The following is a 16,767-nucleotide window of genomic DNA, read 5'->3' on the forward strand; positions in this document are numbered from 1 at the left end:
TCAAAGCGGAGAATTTTATGATCTAAAGCGAATTTTGAAAAACTGATAGCGTGAAAAAAATAGGCTTGGATTTGTAAAAACATAATTATTTTTATCTACAATATATCTCACGTAACACAAAAATAAAAAGATTTTTTAGAAAATAGTATTTCGTTATAAAGAAATTATCAGTGTCATACAAATGTGTTCCATTCATGTATAAATATTTAAATATGTAATAATATAAATTAATCGCGTTACGATCTAAATTTTCCGCATTTGACAGTTATGAAGAGATATCGTTAAAGAGTCATCGTTTCTCATTTTTGCATAAAATGATTTAAATAAATTGATTGAATTGATAAATTGATGAATTAATGAATTTTGGTTTACGACAAACAAAAATTACATCCTTATATTTAAATTTCTTTATTATCTCTGGAGCCTTTTTGTTATATTTAAATTTCTGACCGCCGGGAAACACGATGGCTCCCTTTTTCCGCAACGAGATGCAACGCGCATCTCGCTTTCGCGTTGCACCTATATTCCTGTGTAAGGGGTGTTCAAAGTATACGTGCGTTCTCCTCGATAATTTTAATATCGTCCAACGACAACCCACGATGGAAGACGCGGGCGGGGGCTCGAGAAGGGGGGAGAGGCAGGTTGGGAGTACCACCGGAACAGCGGGTTTCAGAGGCTAAATGGAGGCACGGCAGCAGCAAGGGTTAACTCAATAGAGGTCTAAGTGAATTACTTATCGCGTACACCCAGTATACAGACTAGATGCGTTTAGCTATAGGTGAGGTGGATACTCAGGGCCGATCCTACGCTCCTCGCCGATGAGCGCCCTTTTCCTCTCTCCGCCTCATTTCTCTGCCCTTTTTCGTTCGCATCTTGCAACGGGCGCTTCGAACAATTGCGTTATAGTCTTTTGATGTCACATCGCTGAAAAGAGCGACGTCGAAAACGTTGCATAAACGTCACCGCCGATATTTGCAGAAGATTGATGTATCTTTTTTTTATGAAGGAAAAAATATTTATATCGCGCATCCATTTGCGGGAGTTGCAATTTTTTCGCACGTGATTGGTATTTCACGAAGAACCGATTACGGCCCTGCCTAATTGTCGCAGGAAGGAAATACAAGCGGGTTACGGTATACCCTTAGAAGGCCCTTACGAAGGCCCTTCCATCGCCGGGATCTTTGATGGACGCCTGTGACTGCTCAAGAAAATTCAGTTAGTCCGCAGCTTTGTGCGCTATCGCGAACGACGGTGAGCGATAGAACGACAAGCAGGCAGATAGAGGGACAAAGGGTGAAGGGTTATAGGAGAGGGTGAGAGGGTGGGAGTTAGTGCTGCTCGGACCGATGTCTCCGTTCCGAACTTAATTAGCCGTCGCAGCCTTAATTGCCGACTGATATTACCCCGGGACAATTAACGCAATTAATCGGAGAAAGTGTTACGAGGAGAGTCTTTTCTTCCGGAGAGAGAAAGATTCGCGTCTTATACCTTATACCTACCTTTTCTCGAATGCGCCCTTGCGATGATGCGCCCTGCATTACGATATCGGAAACTGTCCGGCAAATTCGATTAACTGCATGCTCTGGGCGAATAAATTTTTCTTCCTTCGTGGCTCACTTTGTCGTTGTAATATTATAATTGGATTACACGCTCTGAGAGGGTGGTCAAGAGAGCCTCGTTCGTGGCACAATAAGCAGCTAATAAGATATTACGCTAAATAATTCTTTCGCTTATTTGCATTTATTCGTAATTTATTGAAATATTTTTAATATAAGATGCTGCAATGATCGCGCATATAAAATAATGTAATTATTATACGATTCTACACGACAGATATAATACATTCGTTATCTCTTATAATTACATTTACATTTTATATTTATAAATTAAATCATTTTTGAAAGAGAGATAGATTTTTTTTTCTTGTTTAATGATATTTTCTTTCGCGAAATTGACTTGGCGGGTATCGCAAAGCATGAAGACGCGCGAGTCGCGTTCGCCAACTTCCGTTTCAAAGTTTGCCGGTTCCCTTTCCTCTTTCCTTCTTCCTCCCGTTCTCTTTCCTTATTCCGGCGCACGTGCGGTATCGGAGATTAATTGCAAAGTGCAATTGGCGAGGATAGGCGGACGGGGATAGATAACTGCAGCAACGTCTCGTCGTGAGCCGGCGCGAGACAGGGTGAAATGAGGGGGTGGAAAGAACAGGATGGGAGAGAAAGGGGGAGGGAAGAGGCGACGCGACGGAGGGCGCGCGGTAACTCGCATAATGTACTCGGCGCGGCATAATAATTCAGAAATTTGCATGTACGCGGGCCAACTCTTCAAGTAGGTTATCTATGCTGGAAGTTTTCTCTCCCGTGATATATAACGCATCCCCATGTCGAGTGGTGTACAGGGGCGCCCGCGAAGCCCGCGTCTACCCTGCCTTACGTCCACGCGGAAACTGAACGAGGTAAGAGAAGGGCAGGGATGGCTGGCGCTTTCAACTTACATAACTACGCGGTGTGGGAAGGAAGGTATATAGCGCCGACACATTATCTTCTCGAATTTGAATCACTCCGGTGGCGGAGATAAGCGATCGTCACGTCTCCCGGAAGCGTCCTTGGAGCAGAATTTATTTGACCCTTTACACCTTACATCTCGCGAGTTCAATTCTTTATAATGTATTTCCAAAAAACGAAATATACACGCGTAATTCTCTCGTTATTCACGTGTCGAATCTTTCCTCTCTTTTTGGAGATAGAATAGTTTATTAGGGTTTTTAATTTATTCTTATGTTTATCAGATTTAGTTGTATATAGTTATAATTGTAAATTATATTAAGTATCGCTTTTTTAGAAGTAAAGCGAACAATTGAGTGAATAATTTATTAGAGGATACTGTGCTCTTTTATTATCGTAACATTATAAATTTTACAAGTAACAATTGTGGTAGAAGATAATTTCAAGAGTAATAATTCAGATTCCTCGAGATAAAAGTAGAGAAATATTATTACTTATTCGCATGTTCGTCCCTCTATTCTGTGTTTATTGATAATCCCTATCTAGAATCTATCGATGCAACTGAAATTTTCACGTTTTCCATCAACAGCAATCGAGAATTGTAATTACTAGAATTGATAATTAAAATTTGAAACCTAAAAATAATTTACGTATAATTTAACGGTCGATAGTTAAATATTTTTCTCTTCTCAAAATAATTATCTAAAATTTATCAAAAATGCATCGTCTCGCGAATACAATTTACGATTAAACGGTCTATAATACATGATCTAGGCAATCCTCGCCTAGTCAACTCGAGCCTCGATCGTCGTCTAAGCAGCTTGATGTCGGTCGCCACGTGGAAAAGCTTCGACTCGAAACGTCCACGCATGATTACTCCCTCCCGCCTCCCTTTTCGCGTGGATTCTAAAAGGGACATCGACGGACCATCCCTTTCCGTGTCCCGTCGTCCCGGTACACGAGAGAAGGTCCTAATCCAAATTTCCAAACTTCATATTTGCCTTTGAGTCGCTTGCCTATCCTCTCGAAGTCCTCCTCCCGACTTTCCTCGTACACTCTCACCCGTATATGTCCTCGTCGCAGATAATACCTCCCTCGCCCCGCTGCCTCCCTCGCACGTTTATTCTCCCCCCTTCCCTTGTCCCTCTCCGCATTATACCAACTGAAATCTCCTCTTTCCTATTACGTCGTATTATATGTACAGATTTCCCGCAAACTACGACCGTGCCTCGATAGCCTTCTATTTCGTCTCGCTCGCGCGTGGCCGGCCCTCCCTTTGCTCTCCCGGTAACGTTTTCACCCTCAAAGGACTCACGTCGAGGCAGTAACACGGGGGATTACGGCGCACAACTCTCCTACGATGAGTTAGAATTTAGCGTGACGCGAAACGCGACGTGTATGTTCGGCGCACACGTGCGCGGCCGCAGCCGGAGTTTATTGAACGTAGAAGCTGTATTAAATTCTGTATCTTTCGCGGGCCGGAACCAAGGGAGATAAAGCAGCCGGCTGGCCGGAAAGCTGATTGCGAGCCGATCGACTTTTCCGAGAGAGCGATAGCGTTTGCGTAAATTTCGTCCACCGTTCGTCGTGAAGTAACAATCCAACATACCTTTGAGGCAGCAGCACAATTTCGAGATGTTGCTTTGAAAGATGCAACAAGCGCACTTGTTGTATTATCGTTTCCGTCACGCTTAATATCAGTAATGATATAAACGATTAGAAACAAATACGATTCTTTTTTGAGAGGAAAATATAGAGAACTAATCTTTTTTATAACATTTATTAAATTGATAACTATAATTGAGATTATTTCATGACAGTTATACACCATCGATGAATAATTTTGCGATTAATTTTCACACGGGTATAATTTTCTCTTACATCACAATTTTTCCTATCTCACGAAATCGATTCGTGGGCAGAGCGTAAATAACGTGACGCAGAAGCGACGTATAAAACACGTCTATCCTTAGTTGAAAATTTCACCTCTCCATCGTGCCTTTATTAACGGTTCCTCTCCGTGTACACACGTTACCTTCGGTTCAGCAAATTGCACGGCCGTATATTCCGCGCGCGAATTTCCGCTCGATCGAGCGATAAAAAGATCCGTCCCGATGCCTCGGAGAATATTTCGCGGGGATCCCATACGTAGAGGAATCGTAGATACGCGCGGCCGCCTTTATGCAAGTTAAAGCGACGCGTTTCTCGACGCGCACGGATCCATAACACGTAACCCTCCGACCCTCGTAAACCTGAATTTATTAACACTTGGAACGACGAGGAGATTTGCTAAATGGTTTTCAATTTGTATCTTAACGCCGCCAGACCATATGCTCGGCGCAGATTCGCCGCGACAGATATCGCGAGGAGGCATACATCTCACCGGCGAGAGAGAGAGAGAGAGAGAGAGAGAGTACATATCTCTTGCCCTCCGTAGTTCTCTGCGTACAAAGTGTCTCTTTATTATTAGAAGTTGGGAGCGACACTGAGAAGAGCCATGTCATGAAATTGAAATTTGTGACGGAAGTCTGTTTTATCGCGAATATATCGATAATCAATCGCGGAAGAAGTAACTGAATAAACAAATTGCAAGATAAACAATCGCATTGCATATCAATTGTACTACTTGACTAAATATTGTTTGTATGTTATTTTATAATCTTCACGTTATTTATATAATTTATAGTCGCAGCTTTTTTATAATATATTATTAAAAATTAATATATATATATATATATATAATATTAATTAATTAATTAAATATATATATATATATATATATTACATACAACATAATTAATATATTAAGTATGATTAATATATTAGAATATATCTTTTTTTGAAATTAATTATTCTTAGAAGAAATATCTCGTCTATATATGCACAATTTCAATTTATCAAATTCATAACTTGCATAAATGATATAATTGAGATAATCCTTCGTCGGGCTGATCGATCTCCTTCGTAACCGATAATAATGCGACAAATCTGACACTTAGAAATCCGTATCACTGATAAAAAAACTAATTTATTTTATTGATTCTTGTACAATCATGATATAATAATGTTACTGATTGTAATCTATGATGATCGATATGACGTGATTTTTCTATTTTTTTTTTTGATAATTATATAATATTTTCATATATCTCTTTCATTATTAATGCCATTATTGAAAGTATCATGAGACGTTCCTTTCTTTCAATGACACGTATTATTTTGCTGAGATGTGAATATACTTTACAGTAACGTGTGCAATGGATCTTTATAGTGGTAATTATATTCGGGAGAAATTTCTTCAGTATTTGTGTAAAATATTTAGGTTCGAAAAATTTTTTAGAATAACACTTTAGCAATAAAATGTCTTTTCTCAAATATTAAAACACAAAATGAATCGCTAAAAAAGATAAAATGTCTATAATTTAATTAGTCATTAAATTTCTAAATCTTATATAATCTTTTGTTAGATTTGAGGAATAAGAATGCAAAATTTTAAGAGAGAACATTTGACACTAGCAAAGTTACCTGGCTCGATTAAAAAAATTTTTAGATTTATAAAATAGTCAACATATATATAATCCTATGTTACATAATACATATGTACGTATAATATATAAAATCTGAATATATATATAATTGTCGCTAAAATAATAGCTTAAGGACAAACGTTTTTCCAAAATCACATTGTTGCATTTTTGAACGAAAATCGAAAAGCCTTGCCTCCCTTAATTCTAGCCGGGCATCACACGGGGGCTATTGGATGGACGACGAAGATATTCGGATGCATCGCGCGAGATGGTCGTAATTTCTCGGGTAAGCTCCGGCAAATTAGCTCCGGGCATACGTTACTCTCGCCTTAGTTGTCCCTCTCCCGCGCTCTTCTTAGTCTTCTCCTCTTCTCGCCTTTATCGTCCCTTCTCGGAGAAAATCGAGCTTTTCTCGTATAGCGAGCCAGCCAGAGCCTCGACCATTTCCCTCTCCGGTTTATTTCCTTCCCCTTCCTTCCCCTGCGCTCAACCATCTCCCATACACCATGGATAAACATGTACATGGTTCGCGAAAGTGTGAGATATCTGTGTGACCGTCGTAAGGTGGCGAGACTCGCTCTCTTACTTCGAAAAAGCTCCGGAAAGAGAGAGAGAGAGAGAGAGAGAGAGAGAGAGGCAGCTCGACCAGAAAAGGTATCCAATGCCTTGGTGGTGGGGGGAGGGGGAGATATGCCGTCCTGGACGTAGGACGAGCGCGCCGGCTTCGTGGTCCGACGCGAAAGCTACTCGTTCCAGGATGGGCAGAATCGCGCAAGCTCCGCCCGCAAGCTCCACGGTGCACGCCCAGGGTACCAGAGCTTTCACCATCCGGCGTTCTGTACCGACCCCGGCAAACCACCCTTGTCAAGGGCCACCGCATCCGATAACGCGGTAACCATCCTCCCCCGCGCGTCTCCTCGCCCCCAGACACGACCTAGGACGCGCGCGTGCTTCGGATCCCTCCCCCGTCCCCCCACCTTTACCCCTTTTCCCGATCCATTTTCCATCCCCTGTTCCCTATCTTCCCCCCTTTCCGCCGATCCGTTCGGTACCCACCCACGCCACGATCCTCCGTCGTAGGAGTTGCAACTTCAGACCGCTTTGCACACAGATTGCATCATAGGCATCCGCGGATGCAATCGTTACCCCACTGTCGTGTTTCCTCACCCCGCGTCCTTCACCCTCGGGAGAGAAGGGTGCACGCGCGCGCGTGCGTTACGGTATACCTGAAAGGTATAGCTGATGTCGAAACGGTCGACGCAAACGAAGAGTGCATCGCCGGACGGGGAAATTTGAGACGAAGCTCTTGATTGCGATGCTTTATTGGCTTTGGTGTCATAATCGGTGACGCGGGATTAGACAACGGGTACGATGATTAGAGTAACATTCGACGAGAACGAGTAATTAACGAAGCGCTTCATATAGCCTAGATAGCGATGAATCATGTTCCGAGTATTCCGTTAACTCCTAAATTATAGGTAGCTTTGCTTTTAAGTGCTAATAAATGAGATTATCATATTATATTCTCCCTCTTTATACTTATATTTATACTTATATTCAACAATTAAAGCGAAAGCAATGAGTAAAAATGAATCACGAAATTTTTATCTTAATTACATCATATTGATAAAATTTTAAACAAACTTTGAGATCGCTTGATTATATAAGATGTTGACAGTTTCCTTCAAAATTTCTTTTAACATTTGATAGAATTTAAATTACAGCAGGATGAATCAGAATGGATTAAGGCTTGATAGTAGGATTAGATGCAGATGCGTTTTACGACGCCTCTGGTTACCCTCTATCCCCGCGAAATAATACGATTGGATTTGGCGAGTGTAAAATGCTGTATCGGTGAACGAAATCTCTCGCCAGAAACTCTTGTACTGTCGAGACGAATTTGCCTGAAGATTTCCGTACGCGGCTTTTGACGATATGCGTGGAAGTAAGGCATGTGTCGTGTGAGTTTCTAGATATTCTAATGAGAGTAATTCTAAATTTTCTTATCGATGAGTTTTAAAACACGTTACTGCGTTTCATAAAAAGATATTTTAAATACATTATATATTTGATTAATTAGAGAGATTGAAAGATGTTTTAGTTAAATTGTTATTCTTTGCTATTGTAATATTTTCTTATTTTTTTTGTTTTTTTTTAATGCGCTGTTGTAATTTATTTCTCGTTTTTCCTATATGCTTCGATCGCAATTAAATATAATTCTTAGGCGACAAAATATTAACGCAGCAGTTCTATTACGTAAAGGCAATATCGACTAACAGACGTCACCTGGATAAGGCATTATCTTTTAGACACTCAGTGTAATCTCAGGATTATCCAGTCTGCCAATTGAACGCTATCGGAGCTAATTATTATATGTCATAATACTACGATAACCGTATTTTTTTATTGAATCAATATAAGTAACAAAGAGTGAATCACTTTTTATATTAATTTGATCAACTAATGTGATAAACATTCGCAAAAATTCTTTGTAACGATTAAAATTCTAACGTAGAAGGCTTTGTTATTAAAATATTTTAAGTATCATAATTATTATATTATGCTTTATCTAGCTTCTCCGGAAATCGGAAGTGATAATTATAATTCGTCGTTCCTATCACCTTTAATAAACAATAAGGAGAGAAGAGGAAAAAAAAACGAGAAAAGCGCATCGAATCGAACAGATCTTCATCGAGCGAGAGGCAACAGATTAGGTAACACTATCGATAAGAAGTTGGCGTTTGAATTTTCCCACTGATTGCGTAATCGGCGCATTATCTGCCGCGATTCTCGTCGATATTTTTTGTACACCACAAATACTTTATTTCGTCGTTAATCCTTCGATAAAATGTCCAGATATTTGATTCGGTTGAGTCGCGTACTTATCCGATTCCAGCGGATTATCAGACGATAATAACGCGCTTTTATTTACGCAAATATAGATCGGCATCTTTAATTCATATCACATCTGATGAGATGAAATCGTATATGTGCATCATGAAAACAGACATGTGTGCGCGCACACGCACACATAAATGTAGAAGGATGTAATCCGGGAAGGATGTCACTCGCGAAGCACCGAAAATTCGTGGATACTAACAAGGATCGGTAACGATATTACTTATTCGTCATCTATGGAAATTAATTCCCAGAAATCGTCTAATCCGCCTATGACATTTACAGGAATCTACAAATGCGTATGTACGCACATATACTATGTATGCCATTGTATTATTCCCTTTGAGACTCTCCGAGATTCGATCCATTTTAATAGCGGAAAGGGAACCGTATAGTTGGCTTACCGAAAGCTGCTTTTATATTAATTACTACTGTATCTTAATTTATAATTATTTTCGTTGATTAAGAAAGCGGATAAAAAAATTTATATTGAAAAAAAACCTCAAAAGTAAAATCTTTTGCAATATATATTTTACATTATGCGATATGAAATGCGTATCAATATTTTATATTTTTATTATATCTTTATTTTCTTTCCTGTGATTATTCTTTTCTACTTTAAACATATATTTCAAGTTTCGATTTAAGATCGCTCATGTTTTCGACATAGATATAAGAACAGTTTTTTTTTCTTTTCTTTTTTTCATATTAATCTGTGCCGTTAATCTGTTTATCGATGGATGAGATCTTAATGTTTCGAATCTTGATTGCTTTTATTACGAAAATGAAAGAATGACTTTACCAAATCAGTTTCTAATCCGGATACGCATCTGTTGCTTCTTATCGCGTGTTATATTTAATTATTATTAATGCGTATATCTAATTATTTCATATATTTTATATACTCTGCATGTTTTATATAGTATAGCTTTCTAATATTCCTTATCCCATTTCAGACATATATTGCAACAACATATGTAGATAATATTGTTCGACAAAAAAAAAATGGAAATATTTTAAAATTAATTTTTAAAAATATTTTATTGGAAAATATCTTACAAAAAAAATAATATATATTAGTACATATTTGACATTAAATACAGATGTAGCATTTGAAGATTAATATCATTGCACGTTCCTATTAAACGTAATCCGCCAATCAAAATCTCACTAATCTAAGTAATGATAAAATTCTTTCGCGCGCACCGTTTATACGATATAAATTTCTGTTACACATATACAAAGATCTGTTCCAATGGGATGCCCTGCAATCAAGACCGCAAGAGATCGATGCGATGGCATGGATATCGCTTGATGCTCCTTCTGCATACAAGCTCGGTCATCGGCAGTCGCGAGTCTGTCGCAGTGAGCGTGTTGCAGGTGAACAGCTGCAATAGTGTACGTGCATCTTATCTGTAGACACACCCCCTGAATATGATTCTGTGGTGGGGGTGTCGAGATGGAGACGAGAGTGGGGAATCGGGTTCGACGGAGGAAGGATTTCGAAAGGACGGGAGGGTGAGACAGATGTAGGATGAGAGAACGGATCTTCCGCGGTGCCAGGAAGAAGTATGGATATGAGCAAGGAATTTCTGAAATGAACGAGAGAAGCAGAGAATCGATGATGGAGAAAAAATATTTTTTATTATGCACTCGACAAATATATAAATAGGACTTTCAAAGAAAGAAGAAGTCTCGTTACAAATCTCTGAGAGAGAAATTTGTAATTCCGGCGTCAACAACATCACAAAACAAACGCGTTGAGGGTAACGATAAAGATAAACATACCGCACGGCGATATCGAAAACAGCAGGTGAGACCATGATCGGAAAGAAAACAACGAAGATGGAATTTAACGAGACGAACGCGAACGCGAGGAAGAGACGACGCCTTATCCGGAGCGAGCGAGCTTCGAAATCAGGGGAGGATAAGAGGGAGATGCAGAGAATGACGAAGGTGAGTTCCGGCGAGGAGTCGACGAGAGGGTGAACGTGAGGACCAGAATCGGTAGACGCGAGACGCGATGATGTCGCGATAGGTATTGTGGTAGTGGTGGTGATGATGGTGTTGGTGATGCTGGAGTGGTGGTGGCGGCGGCTGCCACGATACGGCGTGTAGTGGGGGTGATACCGACGGCGCGCTCGCGACGCGGTAGGGCGTCGTAGGGGCAGTAGATCGAGCGCCGCGACGTCACGACGCTCACAGTCGCGGCTCGAACGCCGTTGCCTGCGAACGTGTGTGTCGCGCTCGTCCTCGGCGGCGCGGATGACATTTCGCTTCTGCTCTCTCGCCGATCTCCGTAAGAGCGTACGAAAGGAGAGAGACAGACTGCGAGCGTGATCGTGTGATCTGCTGAACTTGACTTGAGAATTCTTGAGAGATCGACTACGATTTTCGGAGCGTGCACACGTTCGACTCTGACAGTTGGTGCTAATCCGCGAGCGCGCGTTTCACTTTTCTTAAAAAAAGAAAATAGAAAGAAAAAAAAGACCGGTGTTTGATTTTGTGATCGATGAGAAACTCTGATGCCAGTGTTGAGAACGGTGTGCGTGACATTATAAACGGACGGATGGACGGACACGACGATCGGTGATCGGGACGAAACTGTAGATCGCTCTATTTACTTCGGGCGATACTTATCGTAATGAGTTGCGTGACACGTGTGTGATTTTCCGCACTCTAGTCAGAAGTACGCGCGGTTTAATTGTATCTAACGTCTCATGCTGTACCAAATAGAGCTTAGAGCGGATCGTAGACGCGTAAGTTGTTTCGATCTAAGAGAAATGATCACCCACGCGTTAATCGTTAATATTCAATAGCTAGAAATTAGGAACTCTCAACGGTAGAAACTGTTGTATAAATAAGCGAACATTTCGTACATGTCTCTGCATGTCTGTGATTTTAATCGTGAACGAAAGATTCTATGTCACATCGCGCGATCATCCACAATTATTGTATAAACATCGGTGCTTTCGTAGTGACGTAAAATTATTTAAAAGGACAAGGATAATCGAAGGACAGTTAATTTAGAAGCTTTCCGACACGCTTTTTAATCGCCGTTGGCTATTGATTAATAAATACCGCAGAAAGAATTGAAAATTCGAGAATAACGCGATATGTCACGAATGGCGGCGGCTTGCGAGGTTCAAGAGAATTACTGAGGGCCCCAGAAGGGAATGGATTTTCAGAGCGCAATGGACACCTTCGTAGAGGCATGGATGGCTGCGAACACGAAGACGGATCAAGTACAGGTAATCCTTTGATGGAACATGAATAATTCGTTATCGATCATGCGTATAATCATATTATTTTTTTCTAAAATAGCTACTTTTGAGAAGTTTAGCGTGAAATTTTGAACAGAATATGCCTAATAGTAAGAATCTAAAATATAAATATGAATATTTATATTTTTCTCAAATAATATTAATTGAAGATATATAGAAACACAATAAAAAAAGAATAGTTGATTGTAAAATAATATATAAAGGGTAAAAAATAAAATAGAATTGATTAATATATTTTATAATTTTCCAACGGCTTTTTGCAGATGAAGTTCTCAAATTATAACAGTAAGATTAAAGCCCAATTGATGCAGATATCGTATTATGGTAGGGCCAACTTATCGTTGCGCTAATCGATTGTATTAATTTTATAATGAAAATGTGTCAAAAAATATCATAATAATAGAAATATATTTAATATATAAAAAAAAAATATATGTGCGTGTTGCTAACAAACAGATACCAGCACAGATTAAAAATTGTATCTCTATTAAAACATGTAATTTTCATATGATATATAAAATTTTGATAGGATGGTTTACGTTGGTGGATTAAAGCCTGCCAATATCGTTTTCGGCATTTGGTCTGCCGAACTTATAAAAATAACGCAGCGTCTATATTCGGTGTCAACGAGTGCGAGGGGCGAGAAGCAACCCCTTTCTGACATTACACAGCCAATTGGCCACCCTACCGCTTCTTGCACCTCTCTCTCTCTCTCTCTCTCTCTCTCTCTCTCTAAACGCGCTTTCAGTCCGCTAATTCTTCGTCATCAATTTGGCACATTCTTTCGCATCTCAAAGCGGCCAGCCGTTTTACGTGTAACGCGCGATTATCCCGGTACCTAAAATAAGTAAAAAAGGCGTCATTTTTACGTTGTATTTAAGAAATAATAACAGAGAAAAATTTTCAATTTATATTCGAGAAGAGATCATTATATTATTATACATAATTATTTTCTTATTTTAAATCTTGTTTCTCTTAACATATGAATATATTGTTTTGGATTAACAAACATAGGATGACTGATATTTATAAACATTAAAGTATACATTCACACAGCTTATTAGAGAGAAGCACTGAAAACAAACTCTATTTATGAGATGTATAATAGACGCAGATACAGTCGCTTAGAGAAGGAAATAACGTTCGAGTGACGCAACGAATATTATTCGAGCTTGACTTTTCGCATTTAAAAATCGCGAGCCAAATTCGGACGCGAATCCGACACGCTGTATACCTCGGCTTCACGATCTCCCAACGAAAACCGTGGACGACGAAGGGCGGGGGATAATCCTTGATAAAGCCGCGGCTCGCGTGTGTACTGTGTGGACGGACGGCGCGTACGTTTACACGTGTACGTATCGGGGGGGTCACGGGTTCTGACCACGATACGGATGTGCCCCTGCCTTCTTCCTGTGCCACGACCATGTTCATGTTCTGGCATTCAACGGAATAAGACCGCATGTCTCCATTGACCGATGGATCTCTCGATCCATGGCCGGCTTTGGCCGTCGATGGTTATCGAAAAATTACCGGTGAGAAATGGCACGAATAATTTGTAAATTTCACATTTATGTAAGTCGTCGTAATAGTTAAATTAACATAGATCCATCCTAGATGAGATACACGTCTCGTTTCGCTATTAATTCGACATTCTACTCACATTTTGATCATTGCGAAAAAATAACGAATTAGAAGACCTACACGTGCGCGTTGATAAATTGTAAGTTTGTAGGATGTCTAAAAATAATAATATCTCAGAATATTATATGGCGTATATATATCGTGTATGAATATTTCTCGCATGCAGGTAAATTGTTCTTATTTTATTTATATTTCGTCGCGCGCGTCAACTAACTTATAAAGAATCATATGTTTTATTCGTAATTATTATATTAATACGTATAAGTATAAGAGATATATGAAATAATTTTTTTTTAAAGGGGAAGGCACACACACACACATACATATCTGTACGACGTGTACATACACACAAGTATACGCATTCTGAGAAATGCGTTATCCATAGGCGTATTAAAGAAAATAGTCAGAGAAACCAAACATTATCCCGTAATGCTGTTACTTGAAAATACGTAAGGCTTTGCTTGGTCATGATATTAACATAGGAAGACTCATTTTTAGTTTATTTCTCTAGAACACAAGGACAATACTCTCGGTTGTAATAACGGAATGTAGAAAAAAAAATTTGAATGTAGTTTTAATAATTTCCACTGAGATCATTTAAATTATATCGAAGAAACAAAACTAATATGGTTAAATAATAACAATTATCATAAGAATGTATAAAATGACGTAGGTATCCGAGTATAGTAGTAATCGTGTATATAGTAACCGTAAAGATGTGGGTGTGGCATTCCAGAATGTTAATTAAGTTTCACTATTTTATCTAGATCTCGCTAACATCCGCTAAGATCGATCATTTAATAAACATAATAGATCTTAAATCAATTTTGAAAAATTAAGGAAAAAAGAAACGTCCGAGTTTATGATCTAAAATTTTCACGCGTCTCTCTTATATTCCGACACATGAAAATACGTCCTTGCGGCGCGTCGCACGCATGCACTGTTGCACGCAGGCACGGGCGCCACGTGTGTACTCGAAAGTGCGTCGTCGTATACGTGTGCGTGTACGAGGATACGTTTGAAGCACGCATGGTCACGGTATTTGACCACCCCAGCTGCCGGAATGATTGTAATCCATCTATCCGGCCACCGAAGCCGATATATCAAACGCAGGTAGACCGTATGCTCGCGGACTCCTCTCTCCGTAAGCCTTTTTATATTGCCTTTTTTAGTGGCCGCTGCCACGATCTTTTGTTTTCTCGGCGAATATTTTATATGAAGAAAAATATTAATTAGGATGTTAAAAGGGAATCGGGTCGAGTAACTTTATTGCGTATAAAAATAAAACGCTCTCATTCTTACAACATAATGATTATCTTTTAAATCAAGATGAATATAATAACCGCATACTTTTCTCTTTCCAGGATCAAAATGTAAATAATAGATATTTCTTTAAGAAAGATTTCTCAGGAATTGTTTGCGATGCATTACGTTTACCTTGAAACCTTGTTGAAAGGAATTATTAATTTCTGTTTTTAGATATTAATATGAATAAGAACATGTCTCCCTTGCCGTTATAAACTTGAAATGCATTTAGAAATTTTTTTTCACTCGCATTAATATTAATGAACCTTTCGCATATGTCACTCGAAATGGATCGTAATTTTGGAATGATACTCGTATTCTCGCTGCTTTCTCTGGTAAATTCTCGAAATCAATGCTCATAACCGATACAAGGTTGTATCTTCGCTGCTTTCTAATCTTTAGCCGTATCATACTTTGCACTTAGGAACGAGGTGTCTGACATCGCGGTCGGCAACAATTTACGTAACGCGATCGCAAACGCATCATCAATCCGCGGATTATCTATTGCGCGGAGAGAGAACCAATTATCGCCCGGGGATATCATTTTGTCTGATATTTTGATAAGTATGATTAGAATATTGCAGATTAATGTGGGTCGGGCCACATTTAATTTCGTTTCATACGGTGATTGCCGAAAGATAGCAAAATTATCGCTCACAAATAAAATAGATAATGGATGGATATTAAATTCTATCAAGTAAAATGAGAGAAGAGAAGAAATTTACATATTATTTTTAATATATAACATTGCATGTTATTATAAATCAATGGAGATTGGGAATCGGCGATCTTTTTTTCAGTATTTCATGAAATTGTACAAGGAACGCCATGTCTTCATAATTGTGGTTTTTAACAATTACAAAAACAATTACTTTAATTACTCAATTTTTACAAAGTTTTGTATAGAATTTAAAATAGCGCTTGACATTTCGTTTTCAAGATTTTAGAGAAATTTTAACTCTACAATTATATTCGGTTAAAATCAATCCTTATCCGATTTGATGATTAAAATTTGAATTGTTGAATTTTCGATCATACAAGACAAATAAATATACTAAAGACTAATTGTAGAGTTTTAGAAAAATTTCAAATCGACAGCCATCAGAGCTACAAATCATCCAATTGTTTGCCATTAATTAATTAATAAAATGAACGAATCTTGCGTCTTCGGAAAGGCGAGAGGCGCGATTTTTCATGACGCGGCTTTTAATACGGCGTTCGAAGAATTAATCAAGACGCAAGCGAGAGCGCTCCGTATAATTTACACGCATCGAACGTCGCCGTGACGAGACGAAAGAGAGAATAGGATCCTTGCGATAAAGAGACGAGAGAGTATATGTCGCGCGAATTTCTTTCTTTTTTTTTTTTTACAAGTAGAATTAATCGTAAGAGAAACGCGACGACGCTGCTGCTGACGTAACATGTACGACGAAAAAGGATCACTCGTTCAATTGGCCAAACGTTAAAGACCGTCGGTCGCGATTCGATCTTACGTAAGCTCGTTGACGCGGTCCGGTGGTGCTCCGATCCGGACCGCCGGATCGGAGCACATATCGTTGCGAGTTAACTTTTCAAGTTTATTTCTGGAATCCCGTCACAAAGTCTTAGCGC

The 16,767-nt window shown here is 39.1% G+C and overlaps 1 protein-coding gene across 1 annotated transcript in view; it reads left to right on the forward strand.

The window, feature by feature from the left end:
- Positions 1–11,122: 11,122 nt before the first annotated feature.
- Positions 11,123–16,767, forward strand: part of Dve (SATB1_N and homeodomain domain-containing protein dve) — a 46,613-nt gene continuing 40,968 nt past the window's right edge. Inside the window, exon 1 of the mRNA XM_070293015.1 lies at positions 11,123–12,177. Within this exon, the coding sequence (XP_070149116.1) occupies positions 12,103–12,177 (75 nt within the window). The 5' untranslated portion in view covers positions 11,123–12,102. The remainder of the gene's footprint in view (positions 12,178–16,767) is intronic.

This window comes from Polyergus mexicanus, unplaced genomic scaffold (genome assembly GCF_030449975.1).
Source record: "Polyergus mexicanus isolate NDT 795.1 unplaced genomic scaffold, iyPolMexi1.0 SCAF_3, whole genome shotgun sequence".
Taxonomy (NCBI): Eukaryota; Metazoa; Arthropoda; class Insecta; order Hymenoptera; family Formicidae; genus Polyergus; species Polyergus mexicanus.